Source organism: Littorina saxatilis, linkage group LG8 (genome assembly GCF_037325665.1).
Source record: "Littorina saxatilis isolate snail1 linkage group LG8, US_GU_Lsax_2.0, whole genome shotgun sequence".
NCBI lineage: Eukaryota > Metazoa > Mollusca > Gastropoda > Littorinimorpha > Littorinidae > Littorina > Littorina saxatilis.
Window position 1 is genome coordinate 53,501,257 of NC_090252.1, and position 15,476 is coordinate 53,516,732.

Sequence of the window (15,476 nt, forward strand, 5' to 3'; positions counted from 1 at the left end):
CTAGGTTGGTCAGTCAGACCCTTCTCACAATATCTGGCGCATCGTGTCACAGGATGGCTAGACTACATTTACAGGGTGTCACTAAAACTCGAAAAGACACGAAAAGACGCGAAAAGACACGAACAGACGCGAAAAGACACGAAAAGATGCGAAAAGACACGAACAGACACGAAAAGACACGAAAAGACACGAAATGACGCGAAAAGACACGAAAAGACACGAAAAGACACGAAAAGACGCGAAAAGACACGAAAAGACGCGACGCGAAAAGACACGAAAAGACGGATAGCTTGGGCCCCAGGTGGTCGTAATGTAATGTGCCGCCAGCTTGACTGGGTATGTTGGGGGAATCGGCGTTTTGTCAAGTAGATGTTAATTCCTTTGTCGGATCGGATGGATCGAATACCAGCTCAGCTGGCGTGTGGTCAGTTGCGTAACTTTTATGAGTTACCCGGGGTAGCCGCTGATAACACGTTCGTGTGGTAATGTTTGATGCGCTCAGATCAAAGCCTCATTTAAGAGATAGCGAATTCCTTTGAATTTGATACGAGAAGCGTGTCAACTGGGCTCGAATGTTTTAGTCTTTACCCCCCCCCCCTCCTTTCTTCTTGTCTTTAACCAATGAAATGGCTTATCATCTTAGAATGTTGTGTTACTAATAGCCTAGTTACTGAGATTTGTAATTGGATGTGTGTGACTCTAGCTAAAGTTTAATAATGTATATGCATGCTAGGGTGTGAAAGAGAACGGAGAGAACTTTGAGAACTTCGGAAGAGTTTGGACGTATTTGGTTGTGAGATCCACTCCAATAAAGTGACACCAACATCAACATCAAACAGGTGTGAGTGTGAGTGTGAGTGTGAGTGAGCGTGTGCGCTGTGAGGAGGTGATTGTTACAAGAAGGTGTGAATGCGCTGTGTGAGTGTCAGTGGAGGGCCCCAAAGGGTTTAAAAGCGTGATCGTGATTGGCGTTTTTTGACCTTTCTGTGACCGTGATTGCCGAAATTTCCATTTCTGTGATCGTGATGGGACTTTGCCCGTGATCCGTGATGACAAAAAAATCAAGTCTCGTGATCGTGATCGTCATTTGTTTTCGTGATCGTGATGGGCATTATTGCAAAGCATTTTATTTTCAACGTTCATTTTTCACAGCTGTATCACTCTATGATCCTCAATTCGTCAAGGAGCCAATCCCGATTGAAGGGGAAGCAACAACACATTCAGAAATATGATTTTGACAGCGATTGCTTCCTTTTAAGAGAACCAATCACACAAAAAAAAGAGATCCAATCAGAAGGCAAATTGCAAAAGTCTGCCAAACTTCATCCAATGGAAGGGCTTCGTGCAAACGTTTTGAGTGCCATTCAGTCAAATTCGAATTCGAAAATCAAAAATGGTGTGCAGCGGTACTGTCATCGAACTTCTGTTATATTTTGTGGATTCAAGCCAGACCAAAGCAGGCGGCGAGAATGCCGCCTTCCTGCATTGCGCGCTTCTTTCAGGTAAAACCATTTTTGGCCTGTAGCATTCCTTTTCAAGGCCATGAAACCAGGCGATGGTGTACCTCAAATTGTATGGCAAAGTTGAAAATAAAGAACCCATCACACATACATGTACTTTAATTTCAATCCACCCATTAGTTTTTGAGAAAATAGGTTTACAAGATTTAGCTCTGGAAATGTGAAATTGTGCAAGTATATATTCATGTGTGTGAGTGAGGGTGTGGGAGTTGAATGTGTGAGAGAGAGAGAGAGAGAGAGAGAGAGAGAGAGAGAGAGAGAGAGAGAGAGAGAGAGAGAGAGAGAGAGAGAGAGAGAGAGAGAGAGAGAACAACATTCTTGTTACTGATTACAAATCATGATATGTAATTCTATGTGTGTATGAAAGAGAATTCAAAAAATAATAATAAAAAAGTGCAACAGTTCTCACTTTGTGTTGAATAAACAAGATCCAGAGGGGCGAATTACTGTGTGGTTGTGTTTACTTTGACACGTGCTTTCTGCACATGCAACTTTTACCGTGACCGTGATTTGCCACTGGTGTTCGTGATCGTGAAAACAAAAATCAAGGTAACTGTGATCGTGAAAGCTAAAATTTCCCTTCCCGTGATCGTGATGATACCCCCCCTTTGGGGCCCTCTCAGTGGTGAAAGGGTCAAAGGTGTGTTTTTGTGTATTTGTGCGTCTTTTCGTATCTATTTGCTGTCTTTTCGTGTCTTTTTGCGTCTTTTCGTGTCTTTTTGCGTCTTTTTGCGTCTTTTCGCGTCTTTTCGCGTCTTTTCGTGTCTTTTCGCGTCTTTTCGTGTCTTTTCGAGTTTTAGTGACACCGCATTTACATGTTATAGAAATGTTGTTTGGGGGACTAGATTGTCAACAAGCTCGCTTTCTGTGACGAAAATGCCTGTTTTTGACACGTTTTGGTGTTTTTGTCGTGAATCAAGTTGTGTAGACCACAGAGATTGCCATGTGGTGTGAGACCAATGCTGAAAATATGTTTTCATTGCAACAAAAGCAATCAGCGAGGTTTAGACTGGCTTGTGATTTGATTATTTGATTGAGACCATGTTCCGGTTTGGAGCGTTTCTTCAGTGAGGACGTTCCGGTAGGAAATGTAGACGTTCCGGTTGTACGCAAAGCTGTGAAACAGACAAACTAAGCCTCACCTAAGGTGACACCTTGTCAGTGTAATTATTGCAGGAGATAAGTCGTGGCTTGAAATTGATGTTCACATTCTCTGAGGTAGATCTGGTGATAAAATGGCAGACACAAATATTTTGGTTCCTGTTGGTACAACAATGAACAGCAAATAATATTGTTCCGGATGGTGTTCCGGTTGGGGGCAGTTTTTGATTGTCACTATAATATGTGTTTTCTGATTGTATATCAGAGTTTGCTACTCAACAATTCGAGCAATATAGTACATGCACTTGTGCTGCAATGAAACTGCCTTCGTTTTAGTATCTAGAATGTGTAGGTGTGTATACACTTGCCTGTTTGTTTTCTTTGTGTACAACTTCAGCTGTATACACACGCAATACGAGCAATAATGTATAGTACCTGTTCGTATTTTGCAGTTTGACTGTGCGGTGCTCTCGTTATTCAGCTGTGAGCATTTGATAGTATCGTCGTCATCCAGGTGTACAACATCCAACAAAGTGACATCAGAACGATGTCTTGATATGGAGTAAATGCCGCTAGGAATGTTACATGGTGTGGAATTACAGTTTGGAAAACACAATGGGCAGTCGGCCAGCCTGACCTCCGTGTGGTTGGTGGAGGGTCCAGTGAGCGACCAGTAGATGTTGGACAGTGGCCACAGTCCTGTGCATGTTAGGCTGACCGTCTGGTTGGGGGGTACTTCAAGGACACCATTGCCACATTCGAGCATTTTGAACTCCGGCAACCTCGTTGCTGCAAACAGAAATGAAACAAGATGAACACAAGCTTCTACCAGTCATCAACCAACCACATTTACGGAGCAAATGTAAAGCTGAGGGGTGAAATAGTCTCCCAAACAATGTCATTTTTAATCTTTCTTTAATTTACATGCAGAGATGTACGGATAAGCACGTACAATTTAACACAGGAAATTAACTATTGGTATGTGTAATCTGTTTGAATCTATGGACAGATGTAACACGTTTGATTGGGTAGGCCTTAATATTAGAAAAATGATGGATTAAAACGTAAACGTAAAACGCAGTTTCGATGCATCAGAATGTTTTTGGAGGCAGACGGATGGACCAGAGGCTACAACAACAAAAACACAGGCAGTGTACTGCCTGCTTCTTACCCCACGTACATAGCTCGTAGACACAAAGAAAAACACTTGTTGTTATAACTGATAAAAAATAAAAGTACCGTTTATGAGCTCGGTTGCACAGTAGGCTTGTGCGTTGGTGTTGTTATTTAATTGTGAGCATTTGATCAGAGCGCCATGATTCTGTTCAAAATCGTCCACAAACGTGAGGGTCGTGACACCACTCCTGGGCCTGGTGATTGAGTAATCTCCATTGTTGACACCTGTGCAGTTTGTTGTGCGACAGTTAGGAGAGCACGTTTCACACTCGCCCAGTCTAATCTCCGTCCCGGTGGGACTGGTGATGGACCAGTAGATGTTCGACAAGTTAAACAGCCCTGTGCATGTCATGGAGAGCTGGCCGTCTCTACCAATAGTGAACAGTTTGTCACGTTCACATTGTGGTATGCTGAAGACGGACTGAGCCCGACCTGTTCTCATAAGAAGGCACATGGCAAGATTAGGTATGATAGCTAATAACTATACATTGAATACAATCTGGCTGCTGGTTAATTACACACACACACACATACACATACACCCCCCCACACACATGTGACGATAGTGGTCATAAGATGACGTATGTAATCGTATGTCATGTGATAGGAAGTAATTGTACTTTTGCACATGCGCACTGGATGCAGATGGCAATGGACATATGCGACACCCCATGTATGATTATCTTGCATAAAGAGCTCGAAGAAGAAGCCAAGCGTTTTGTCCTTTTGAGCTAACGTGATATGGTGTCAGAAGAAACTTGAACCTACGATCATCATGCAGAATGGGGAAGCGAGACAAGCGCAAGCCGCCGCAAGAAGATTTTCACCAGGAGGAAGTCTGCCAGCGCCTGGAAAACTCGATCTTTCGACCGTTGGTCTAGAAGATTCGTGGAAGAGGTGGAAGAGACAATGGGAAAACTACGAAGTAGCCACTCGTCTCAAAGATGAAACGAAAGAGTACAGGACAGCGGTACTGTTAACCTGTATTGGTCCAGAGGCAGCGGAGGTGTTCGAGGGATTCGAATTCCGAGATGGTGAGGAAAAAGACATTGACGTTGTGTTACAAAAGTTTGCTCAGTATTGTATAGCCGAGACAAATGAAGCGTACAGATTCAACAGACGTGAACAGTCCGAGACAGAGAATGCTGATGCATACGTCACTAGTTTGCGACAGTTAGCGAGGAATTGCAACTTTGGGGAGTTCAGAGACAGAATGCTCAGAGATAGAATTGTCGCTGGCATCAGGGATGATACAATGAGAAAGAAGCTTCTCGAGACGAAAGACTTGACGTTGCAGAAATGTATAGAACTATGCAGAGTGCACGAGTCCGCGGCGATGCAAATGAGGTCAATGGGGAGCGAAGACGTTCATGAAGTCTATGCTCAGGCCAAAACTCGGTTACAGAGGAAGGATCCACGTTCACCGAATCCAGTCAACACTCAGACCAGTGGGGGTTCTTGGAAGAAAGAATCCCGATATGAAAAAAACCATTGTGGTTATTGTGGTTCGGAGCACAAAAAAGGAAAAGAACATTGTCCTGCTTTCGGGAAGAAATGCCGATTTTGCAAAAAAGACAACCATTTCGCAAAATGTTACAAGAACAAGAACAGTGTGAATGCATGTGGTGTGAAATGAAATGATCATGTGCATGATGATGTTGATTATGATGATTTCTGTGTCATGCATGTTGATGATGATACACCAAGTTCTGTTCATGCAAAGATGTGCATAAATGATGTCATGGTTTCTTTTCAGCTTGACAGTGGTGCAACAACCAATTGTTTGTCAGAGAATGTATACAAGACTGTGACAAAAGACAAACAGCTGAGACATGTCAAGAAGACCGACAAGAAGACTGTTGATGTACAATGGGTCAGAGGTCAGGCCAGCTGGGGAAACGATACTCAGAGTAGTCAATCCCAAGAACAAAGAAGAATACAGAGTTCGTTTCTACATTGTCAGAGAAAAGACAAGACCGATACTTGGTTTCAGAGCACTTCAGTACATGAAACTAATGTCAGGGAATGTAGAGAACATAGCTGTAGCGACTGACAGACATGACGACAAACATGTTTTGACAGAGTTTCATGATGTGTTCGAAGGGGAACTGGGAACATTAGAGGGAGATTTGCATCTCGTGACAGACCCAAAAGTCCCGCCAGTGAAGTTACCTTGCAGAAAATGGCCCACACCTGTGAAGCAGCAAGTCAAGGAAGAACTTGATCGGCTTTTGGAACTTGGAGTTATCGCACCAGTGAACACTCCAACAGATTGGATCAGCAGCCTAGTTGTTACCATGAAGCCCAATGGTAAAGCACGCCTGTGTATAGATCCAAGGCCGTTGAACAAAGCCATAAAGAGAAACCACTACCCCATGAGAACCATTCATGATGTGCTTGAAGAGCTGCCTAGGGAGCGCAGTATTTCACGCATTTGGACGCAAGAAACAAATTTTGGCACGTTGTTCTTGACAAAGAAAGCAGTTTGCTGACAACGTTTGAGACGCCCTTTGGAAAGTACAGATGGAGAACACTACCATTTGGAGTTTCAGCGAGTCCAGAAGAGTTCCAGAGAAGAATGGATGAGGCGTTGAGAGATCTTCCCGGAGTTTTTGCAGTCCATGACGATATCATCATCTGGGGAAAGGACGAAGATGGCAAGAGTGCATCAGAACTTCACGACAGAAATGTGAAACAGCTTCTACAGAGATGTCGAGAAAAGGGAATCAAGCTGAACTCAGACAAGGTTGAGTACAAGAAAACGGAGATTTCCTACTTGGGTCATGTCATCAGCACAGAAGGAGTCAAAGCAGACCCGAAGAAGATCGATGCTGTGAAGAAACTCAAGACGCCAGAAGACAAGGCAGCAGTCCAACGCCTGCTAGGGATGGTTGGATATCTCCAGAAATTTGCTCCACGTCTTTCGGAGATAGCGACGCCGTTGAGACAGCTAGTGAAGAAAAATGTTCATTTTCGATGGGATGAACAAGTGCACGGAAAAGCACTCCAAGAGATCAAAGAAGTTCTCTCGCAGCCACCAGTTTTGAAGTTCTTCAACCCCAAAGCAGAGAAAGTTGTTCTCCAGTGTGATGCTTCGGAGTTCGGATTAGGTGCCTGCCTGATGGCCGATGGACATCCAGTACAGGACGCATCCAGAGCACAAACAGAAACGGAAAGAAACTATGCTCAGATTGAAAAGGAGATGTTGGCGATAGTTTTCGGTCTGGAGATGAACGCTACGTTTATGGAAGACACGTAGAAGTTGAGTCGGATCACAAGCCGTTGATTCCAATCCACAAGAAGAGTCTCCTCAGTGCACCGAAACACCTTCAGCGGATGCTACTCAGAACGCAGAAATATGACTACACAGTGGTGTACAAGAAAGGCACAGAGATGTACATAGCAGATACACTCAGCAGAGCAGTGGAATCCAGCTGTACAGGTGGCGACAGAACAAGAAGAGAAGAATTTTTTTCAGTCAGAAACAGAGATTGAAACTGTCAACATGACTTCACACATAGCAGTTACAGAGGAAAGACTAACAGAGCTGCAAGAATAAACAAGACGAGATCAAGATCTATGCCTTCTGATGAAGATTGTTCAAACAGGATGGCCAGAAGAAAGAAGAAACGTTCCCGTCAAGCTTCAAGACTATTTTCCATTCCGAGAAGAAATTTCACTCCAGAATGGGTTGCTGTTCAAGGGAGAAAGAATAGTCGTTCCAGAGAACATGAGAACCAAAGTGATGTCTTTGATTCACATCAGTCACACAGGGCCAGGAATGAACAAAGACATGGAACAACTGATTGGACAGTGCGAAGCGTGTCAGACATACCAGAGAAATCAGACGAAAGAACCGATGATCAGTCAACCGATTCCAGATCTCCCATGGCAGTTTGTTGGAGTCGATCTTCTGGAATTGAACGGAAGAGACTATGTAGTGACTGTAGACTACTACTCCGATTTCTTTGAAGTTGATAGGATACAGAACAAAACAGGAAAAGAAGTGATCAACAAAATGAAAGCTCATTTTGCAAGATATGGCGTACCAGAGAGAGTGATTTCAGACAACGGACCGCCGTTCAACTCGGAAGAGTTTGCTGCGTTTGCCAGATCCTTTGGATTCGAACATGTGACAAGTTCTCCAGGGTATCCACAGTCAAATGGAAAAGCTGAAAATGCAGTCAAAGCAGCAAAGAACCTGATGCGGAAGACATCTGAAACAAAGACAGATCCTTACTTAGCTTTGCTAGAACTAAGAAACATTCCAAGCGAGAAGATGAAAACATCACCAAGCCAGAGATTGTTTGGAAGAAGGACAAGAACAGCAGTACCTTCAGCCAAAAGTCTGCTGAAACCAGAAACTTGTAGAGATGTGAGGAACAAGTTGATGGAGAAGAAGGAAAAACAGACAAGCTACTACAACAGAGGCGCAGTTGAACTTGAAACGCTCAAACCAGGACAGGTAGTGAGGTTCAAAGCTCCAAGATCAAACAGATGGGTAAAGGCAACAGTTCAGAACCAGGTAGACATTAGGTCATACAAGATACGAACAGAAGATAGACGTGTGTACCGCAGAAACAGGAAACGGATAAGGTCGACAAGTAGTTCTGACATGACAGCACCGTTACAAGGGGTACAACAACTGTACAGACACTTGATCGACAAAAGTCAAGAAAAGAATGATAGTGACACAAGACTAGAACAAAGACAGACAAGACAACAAGACCAACAGAAAGAAACTCAGAGTCAAAAGCCTGTGACAGAAGATAATAGAGACGCAGAACAGAGTGACAAAGTAAATGACGACCAAACATACACCCGTAGTGGGAGGGTTGTTAGAAAACCAGCATATTTGAACGATGCATGGGTATGCAGCAAGATTATTTTCAGGAGGTTTTGTGTGTTAAAGAAACTAGAGAAAGGGGGATGTGACGATAGTGGTCATAAGATGACGTATGTAAGTATGTCATGTGATAGGAAGTAATTGTACTTTTGCACATGTGCACTGGATGCAGAGATCAATGGACATGGACACCCCATGTATGATTATCTTGAATAAAGAGCTCGAAGAAGAAGCCAAGCGTTTTGTCCGTTTGAGCTAACGTGATAACACACACACACACAGGCGCAGGCACGCACAGACACACACACACACACACACACACATACACACAAGCGCTCAACTACTATCACACTTACAGTAATGGTGCTGTTGGCAATGAACGTGGGATAGATCCTACTGTCACGTATCATTGAAAAAAGGTGAACAAGAAAAGGATAAACAACGAAAATATTGATTAGAAGAAACGTACCTGACAAAACACATGCAACCAGGACAGAATACAGTAACGTTACTTTGGGTCCCCGCATGGCTGCCGTGGTTACCACCGTAACTCCTCCTGGAGAAAGCAAACACCAGTGTATATCCTATCAAGTGTCTATCGTCAGATTATCATTATACACGTGGCGCAAGAAGTAATGCGTCGCCGACTGTGCCTCCTCGCAAGGGGAGTTGCCAGAGTGCAGTGCTACCCTACCTAGCAGCACCTCGTACAGACAACCACAGTCGGGTGACGAAACGTTGGTCCGACTGTCAGTGTGGCCACAACCAGTCCATGAAACCGGCACCAGCACTTTTGAGATTAAAACAGATTTTATAATAAGTAACTGTTTCTCGCTGTTCGGTTTGTGGTGCTAATGGCAGTACCCACAAGTGATAGTTGAATCGGCCTCAAGCGCTTCATTCGGAAGTGGATCACGCTGGTAATCTATCTGAGACTGAGATAAAGGCTCAAACATACGCCTACGATCGGCTTCTCATCCAAGTACAATCAACAACGCGGATGTTTTTGCAATCACGTGTCTCTTTGAGTGTTCATGCAAACGAGAACAAATGAATACACTTGCGCCCACTGCATTAAGTGTTTCATTCAAGAGACTCAGACAGATACTCGGAGAAAAATCCAAACTTCATCAACAACATTGAGTCGTGACACTCATCAACGCCAGTATGGAGTCCCAGCCAAGTGAGAATGAAAAACAAACACGTTCCACACGACAAGGTAAATATCTTCCTGGTTAAATCAAAACTGTTAAGCCCAGAGGAAAATCTTGCCTTCTCTCATCCAAACATGATCAACAACACTTAGTCGCGATACTCAACGCCTGTGTAGAGTTTCAGCCAAGAAAGAAGTAACAAAAAAACACGTTCCACACGACAAGGTACATATCTTCCTGGTTAAATCAAAAGACAAAACTATTAAGCCCAGAGGAAAATCTTGCCTTCTCTCATCCAAACATTATCAACAACACTTAGTCGCGATACTCAACGCCTGTGTTGAGTCTCAGCCAAGAAAGAAGTAAAAATAAAACACGTTCCACACGACAAGGTACATAATTATCTTCCTGGTTAAATCAGAACACTAAAACCTTTCAATAGTGCACGCCGACAGTGTGCGTTAAAGTGACAGCACTCCTAGAGTCAATAGCAGAGTTGTGCTCTTTTTGTACAGCTACGGTTATAATGTGGGGAACTTTTCCGCCTTTCCTTCTTCTTGTTCTTCTTCTTGTTCTTCTTGTTCTTCTTCTTGTTCTTCTTGTTCTTCTTGTTCTTCTTCTTGTTCTTCTTCATCTTGTTCTTCTTCTTGTTCTTCTTCTTGTTCTTCTTGTTGTTCTTCTTGTTCTTCTTCTTGTTCTTCTTCTTCTTGTTCTTCTTGTTCTCGTTCTTCTTATTCTTGTTCTTGTTCTTGTTCTTCTTGTTCTTGTTCTTGTTCTTGTTCTTGTTCTTGTTCTTCTTCTTGTTCTTCTTGTTCTTCTTCTTGTTCTTCTTCTTCTTCTTCTTCTTCTTCTTCTTCTTCTTCTTCTTCTTCTTCTTCTTCTTCTTCTTCTTCTTTTTCTTCTTCTTCTTCTTCTTCTTCTTCTTCTTGTTCTTGTTCTTGTTCTTGTTCTTCTTCTTCTTCTTCTTCTTCTTCTTCTTCTTCTTCTTCTTCTTCTTCTTCTTCTTCTTCTTCTTCTTCTTCTTCCCTATGTAGTCTGACATGCCCAACAATATATACTGAAAGGCAAAAGAAACGCAATTGTTGGGTGTAGAACGATATTTAATTTATTAGTCTGTAAAACGGATACAGTTTTCGAAAGAGCTGTCTCAACAGGTTTCGGTATGTTATGTGTCCGTAATGCTCAAACAATATTTCCTTATCTGGGCCATCAGCAGCAACTGCAACAGGTCATTCAGCCCAGTTCCAAACAGTCAGTATTGAGTATGCCCCCCTCTCGCCTGGTCAACTGCATGACATCTGGCTGGCATTGAGCGGATGAGGCGATTGACGGAGGCGATGTGGACATTGGGCCACACGTCCCTGTTGGCCTGCTCCTGGGCTGCAGCGGTTGCGGGCCTTGGCTGCACGTTGTTCAGCTCCTGTTGCAGGGCATCCCAAAAGTGTTCGATAGAGTTGAGATCAGGGCTATAGGCAGGCCACTGCATCACCCCGATGTTGTGATGCTGCAGAAAGTCGGCTGTAAGTCTGGCAGTGTGAGGCCTGGCGTTGTCCTGCTGCAGAGTGAAGTTCCTGTGCTGGTTGAAAAAGGGAACCACAGCTGGCCTCAGCACCTGGTCAATGTAGCGCTCTGCTGTGACGCCATTGCCTCGTCCTGGGCCGATGTTTTGAAAGATGATGGGTCCCAGGACTTCATGCAGACAGATGCCGCCCCATATCATCACACTAGGGCCTCCCCAGCGATCCCACTCCAAGATGTTGTTGGGAGCATATCTCTGGTTGTCTCGCCTCCAGATCCGGATGCGGCCGTCAGCGTTGCTGACACAAAACCGACTCTCATCTGTGAACAGAATGTTCTGCCACTGTCGCCAGGTCCAGTTCAAGTGCTGCTGTGCGAATTGGTACCTGGCTAGTCTGGCGTGAGCGGTCAGTACAGGTGCTGTCCTGTCGGGACGTCTGCAGTGAAGGCCTCTGTCAACCAGCCGACGTCGAACTGTGCGGGAACTTACTGGCCTGTTGCGGTTGCCAGCAACGTCTCTGGCTGTTGCTGCTGCAATGTGGAACGGATCCCGTACGTGCTGTCGATAAATGGCACGATTTTCTCGTTCAGTGGTGACACGTGGTCTTCCACTCCTTGCCAAGTCATTCGTGGACCCAGTTTGCAAATATCGTTGCCAGAGACGGGTGATGGTAGACGGATGGACGCCAAAAGCATTAGCAACCTCATTCTGTGGCGTTCCCAGCGTCAGCTGGCCTATTGCTCTTTCACGGTCAGGGGCGTTCAATCTCGGCATAGCTGGTTTTTGGAATAGGGGAATGCCAGATAGTGTACAATGCTGCCATTTATACGGCATGAACAGCGAGTCGTGCTGAGACCCAAAAAATCGGCATTCGGCACTTCCATTGTCTCTGCACGTGCAGCACAACCATTTCATGTTTCTCGCTCTGTGCAGATCTAGCATGGCAAGTTTTGCACGTGCCTTTCTCACAGCGGCATCACTAGACACTGCTGAGTCCGACGTGGACCAATTTTAACCATAGGCACATGATAATAAGACATAATCTTGAAAATATCGTTCTGAAAACAAATTGCGTTTCTTTTGCCTTTCAGTATAGAATTTCCTCGTGCTGTGCCTGCAGAATAAATGTAATTTTCTTCTGTGCGCATGACACGTTCTGTAACTCCTGTACCTCTAACGTGCAGCACGTTTTTGTCAACAAATGTCTTCTTGCCCAATAGACGGCATTGTGGGGTGTTACAATAGAACACGGTAATAGCACATTGGCGGTAATGGTATGCGGAATAGAACAGAGAATACAAACTTGCTACCTAAAAGGTACGAAGCTAATGTTGGGATCTCCACACAGGTTGTATTACAGTACAGCTCTCTCCTTATTCAAACGCATGCATAGCTACGCGTGCACACACTTATATATAGAGTCAGGCACACACACACACACACACACACACACACACACACACACACACACACACACACACACACACACACACACACACACACACACACACACACACACACACACACACACACACACACACACACACGCACAACTGCACATACACACACACCCATACACACCCATACACACACATACACACGAACACACACACACACACACACACAAACACACACACACACGCACACACACACACACACACACACACATACATACATACATACAAACATACACGTACACACACACACATCGTCATAAACACGCGCGCATCCAGGCACATACATACCTTATTTTTGCCCACCTGCAACTAGATATATGTGACCCTCCACCACGGAATGAGTCGCAAGTCACCTTTGCATGATTTTCATATTTTTACATTTTCCTCACGAGTTTTTTATGCTCTATCCAGTAGTGAAAACCGTTTTCGAAAAAAGCAAAAACTGTTTGAGTTATAAGCCTGTGACTAAGGTGACCCTCACACTGTTACCAGACACCCCCCGGACTTATAATAAGCCTAGCGCAGAACCGCGCGAGGTGACATGCGACTCATTCCGTGGTGGAGGGTCACATATAAACATTCTTCATTCTTTAAAAAAAACAAAAAAAAACACCATTCTTCATTCTTTTTATAAGCCACAATGACTTTCATGATCCTTCTCACGGTAAAGAAACTTGACTTTCAAAGAACAAACTTCCTGGTAAGAACGTATGTTAGTTGTATTCAAAGGCCAAGAATGATTTTGAGAAGAGAGGAGTAATGCATGGTGGAATGTTCTTTTTACAGCACTGAGTAAACTTGCTCTCTTTTGCACATGTTTGAAAGAGTGAGAGTGAGTGAATGTTGAGGGGTAGGGTGTGTGTGTGTGTGTGTGTGTGTGTGTGTGTGTGTGTGTGTGTGTGTGTGTGTGTGTGTGTATAGGGGGGGGTGTGAGTGTATGTCCCTGTCTGTGGGGTTTGCGTGTGCAAGTGTATGTATGTGTGTGGTTGGTTGTGTACGTGCGTGTGTGAGTGTGTATGTGTGTGTGTGTATCTGCGTATGTGTATATGTGTGTGTGTGTGTGTCTGAGTGTGTGTGTGTGTGTGTGTGTGTATGTGTGTGTGTGAGTTTGTGTGTGTGTGTGTGTGTGTGCGTGTGTGTGTGTTGGTGTGTGCGTGTGTGTGTGTGCCTGACTATATATGTACGTGTGTGCACGCGTAGCTATGCATGCGTTTGAATAAGGAGAGAGCTGTACTGTAATACAAACTGTGTGGAGATCCCAACATTAGCTTCGTACCTTTTAGGTAGCAAGTTTGTATTCTCTGTTGTGAGTGTATGTCCCTGTGTGTGGGTGTGCGTGTGCAAGTGTATGTGTGTGTGTGGTTGTTTGTGTGCGTGCGTGTGTGTGTCTGCGTGTGTGTGTGTGTGTGTGTGTGTGTGTGTGTGTGTGTGTGTGTGTGTGGTATGTGCGTATGTTTGTGTGTATCCGTGTGTGTGTGTGTGTGTTTGTGGGTATAAAAGAAGGCTCCGAAGAGACTGGTTAGGATTTTTGGCCCACAATAAACTTTTTTGAATTTGACTGTCTTTTGACACCAGGCCATTCACGGCTATAAAAAAGGTTAAATTTCATTGTAGAGACTTTCTTTCTTTCTTTATTTTGTGTTTAACGTCGTTTTCAACCACGAAGGTTATATCGCGACGGGGAAAGGGGGGAGATGGGATAGGGGAAAGGGGGGAGATGGGATAGAGCCACTTGTTAAGTGTTTCTTGTTCACAAAAGCACTAATCAAAAAATTGCTCCAGGGGCTTGCAACGTAGTACAATATATGACCTTACTGGGAGAATGCAAGTTTCCAGTACAAAGGACTAAACATATTTCTTACATACTGCTTGACTAAAATCTTTACAAACATTGACTATATTCTATACAAGAACCACTCAACAAGGGTAAAAGGAGAAACAGAATCCGTTAGTCGCCTCATACGACATGCGGGGTGCAGAGAAATAAGGATGTGGAAAAGAAGACTTTTGGTAAGTGAAATAAAGGTGATGGATCCAGTCAGGTAGAAATAAGACAACAAGAAAAGAATTGGAAAACTGCAGGGAATAGTAGGGAGAGTTTTCTTGGAAGGAAATATAGGTGAAAGGACTGGTAAGGCAGAAATAAGACCAAAGAAGAGAAGAAACAGAAGCGTTAGTCGCCTCTTACGACATGCTGGGTAGCATCGGGTAAATTCTTTCTAGTCCCAACCAATATGGGACTCCCCCTAACCCGCGGGGGGTCATTGTAGAGACATTATCCTTGTTCCTTATAGTTTTTTTTAAGAAACTTGACTTTATGAGATCATTAAAGAAAAGTTGTCCAATAACAAATTTCAACGTTCACTGTAAAATGAATATACTCGCGAATGCCGCATTGTCAAATACGCCTGAACACTATTAATTTAAAAATAATCTCACTGTTAATGAGAAGCTATCAAAAGACAGTGTCACAAAATTGAATTATTATGCTGTGTTTCGTTATGATTGCCTAATACATTCGACCACTGATATTAATTTTATGTTTATTCTTCTTCTGCGTTCCCGGGATATTAACTTTCAAGTTTACCGTAAAAACATCAACACAGGTGCATAATTATGATCAGACCGGGCCTGACCCGTATCACGCAATAATAGAGCTTTAATGGCAGTCTGTATTGCATTATATTCAAATAGGCGAGACTG

The 15,476-nt window shown here is 43.8% G+C and overlaps 2 protein-coding genes across 2 annotated transcripts in view; both read right to left on the minus strand.

Annotated features, from left to right (window-relative positions):
• The window catches only part of LOC138974376 (uncharacterized), a 37,334-nt gene extending 33,083 nt beyond the window's left edge, over positions 1-4,251 (minus strand). Inside the window, exons 1-2 of the mRNA XM_070347094.1 lie at positions 3,861-4,251; positions 3,057-3,410 (exon numbers count right to left, since the gene is read on the minus strand). Of these exons, the coding sequence (XP_070203195.1) occupies positions 3,057-3,410; positions 3,861-4,251 (745 nt within the window). The remainder of the gene's footprint in view (positions 1-3,056; positions 3,411-3,860) is intronic.
• Positions 1-4,251, minus strand: part of LOC138974377 (uncharacterized) — a 5,220-nt gene extending 969 nt beyond the window's left edge. The window contains exons 1-2 of the mRNA XM_070347095.1: positions 3,861-4,251; positions 3,057-3,410 (exon numbers count right to left, since the gene is read on the minus strand). Coding sequence (XP_070203196.1) covers positions 3,057-3,410; positions 3,861-4,251 — 745 coding nt within the window. The remainder of the gene's footprint in view (positions 1-3,056; positions 3,411-3,860) is intronic.
• Positions 4,252-15,476: the final 11,225 nt, after the last annotated feature.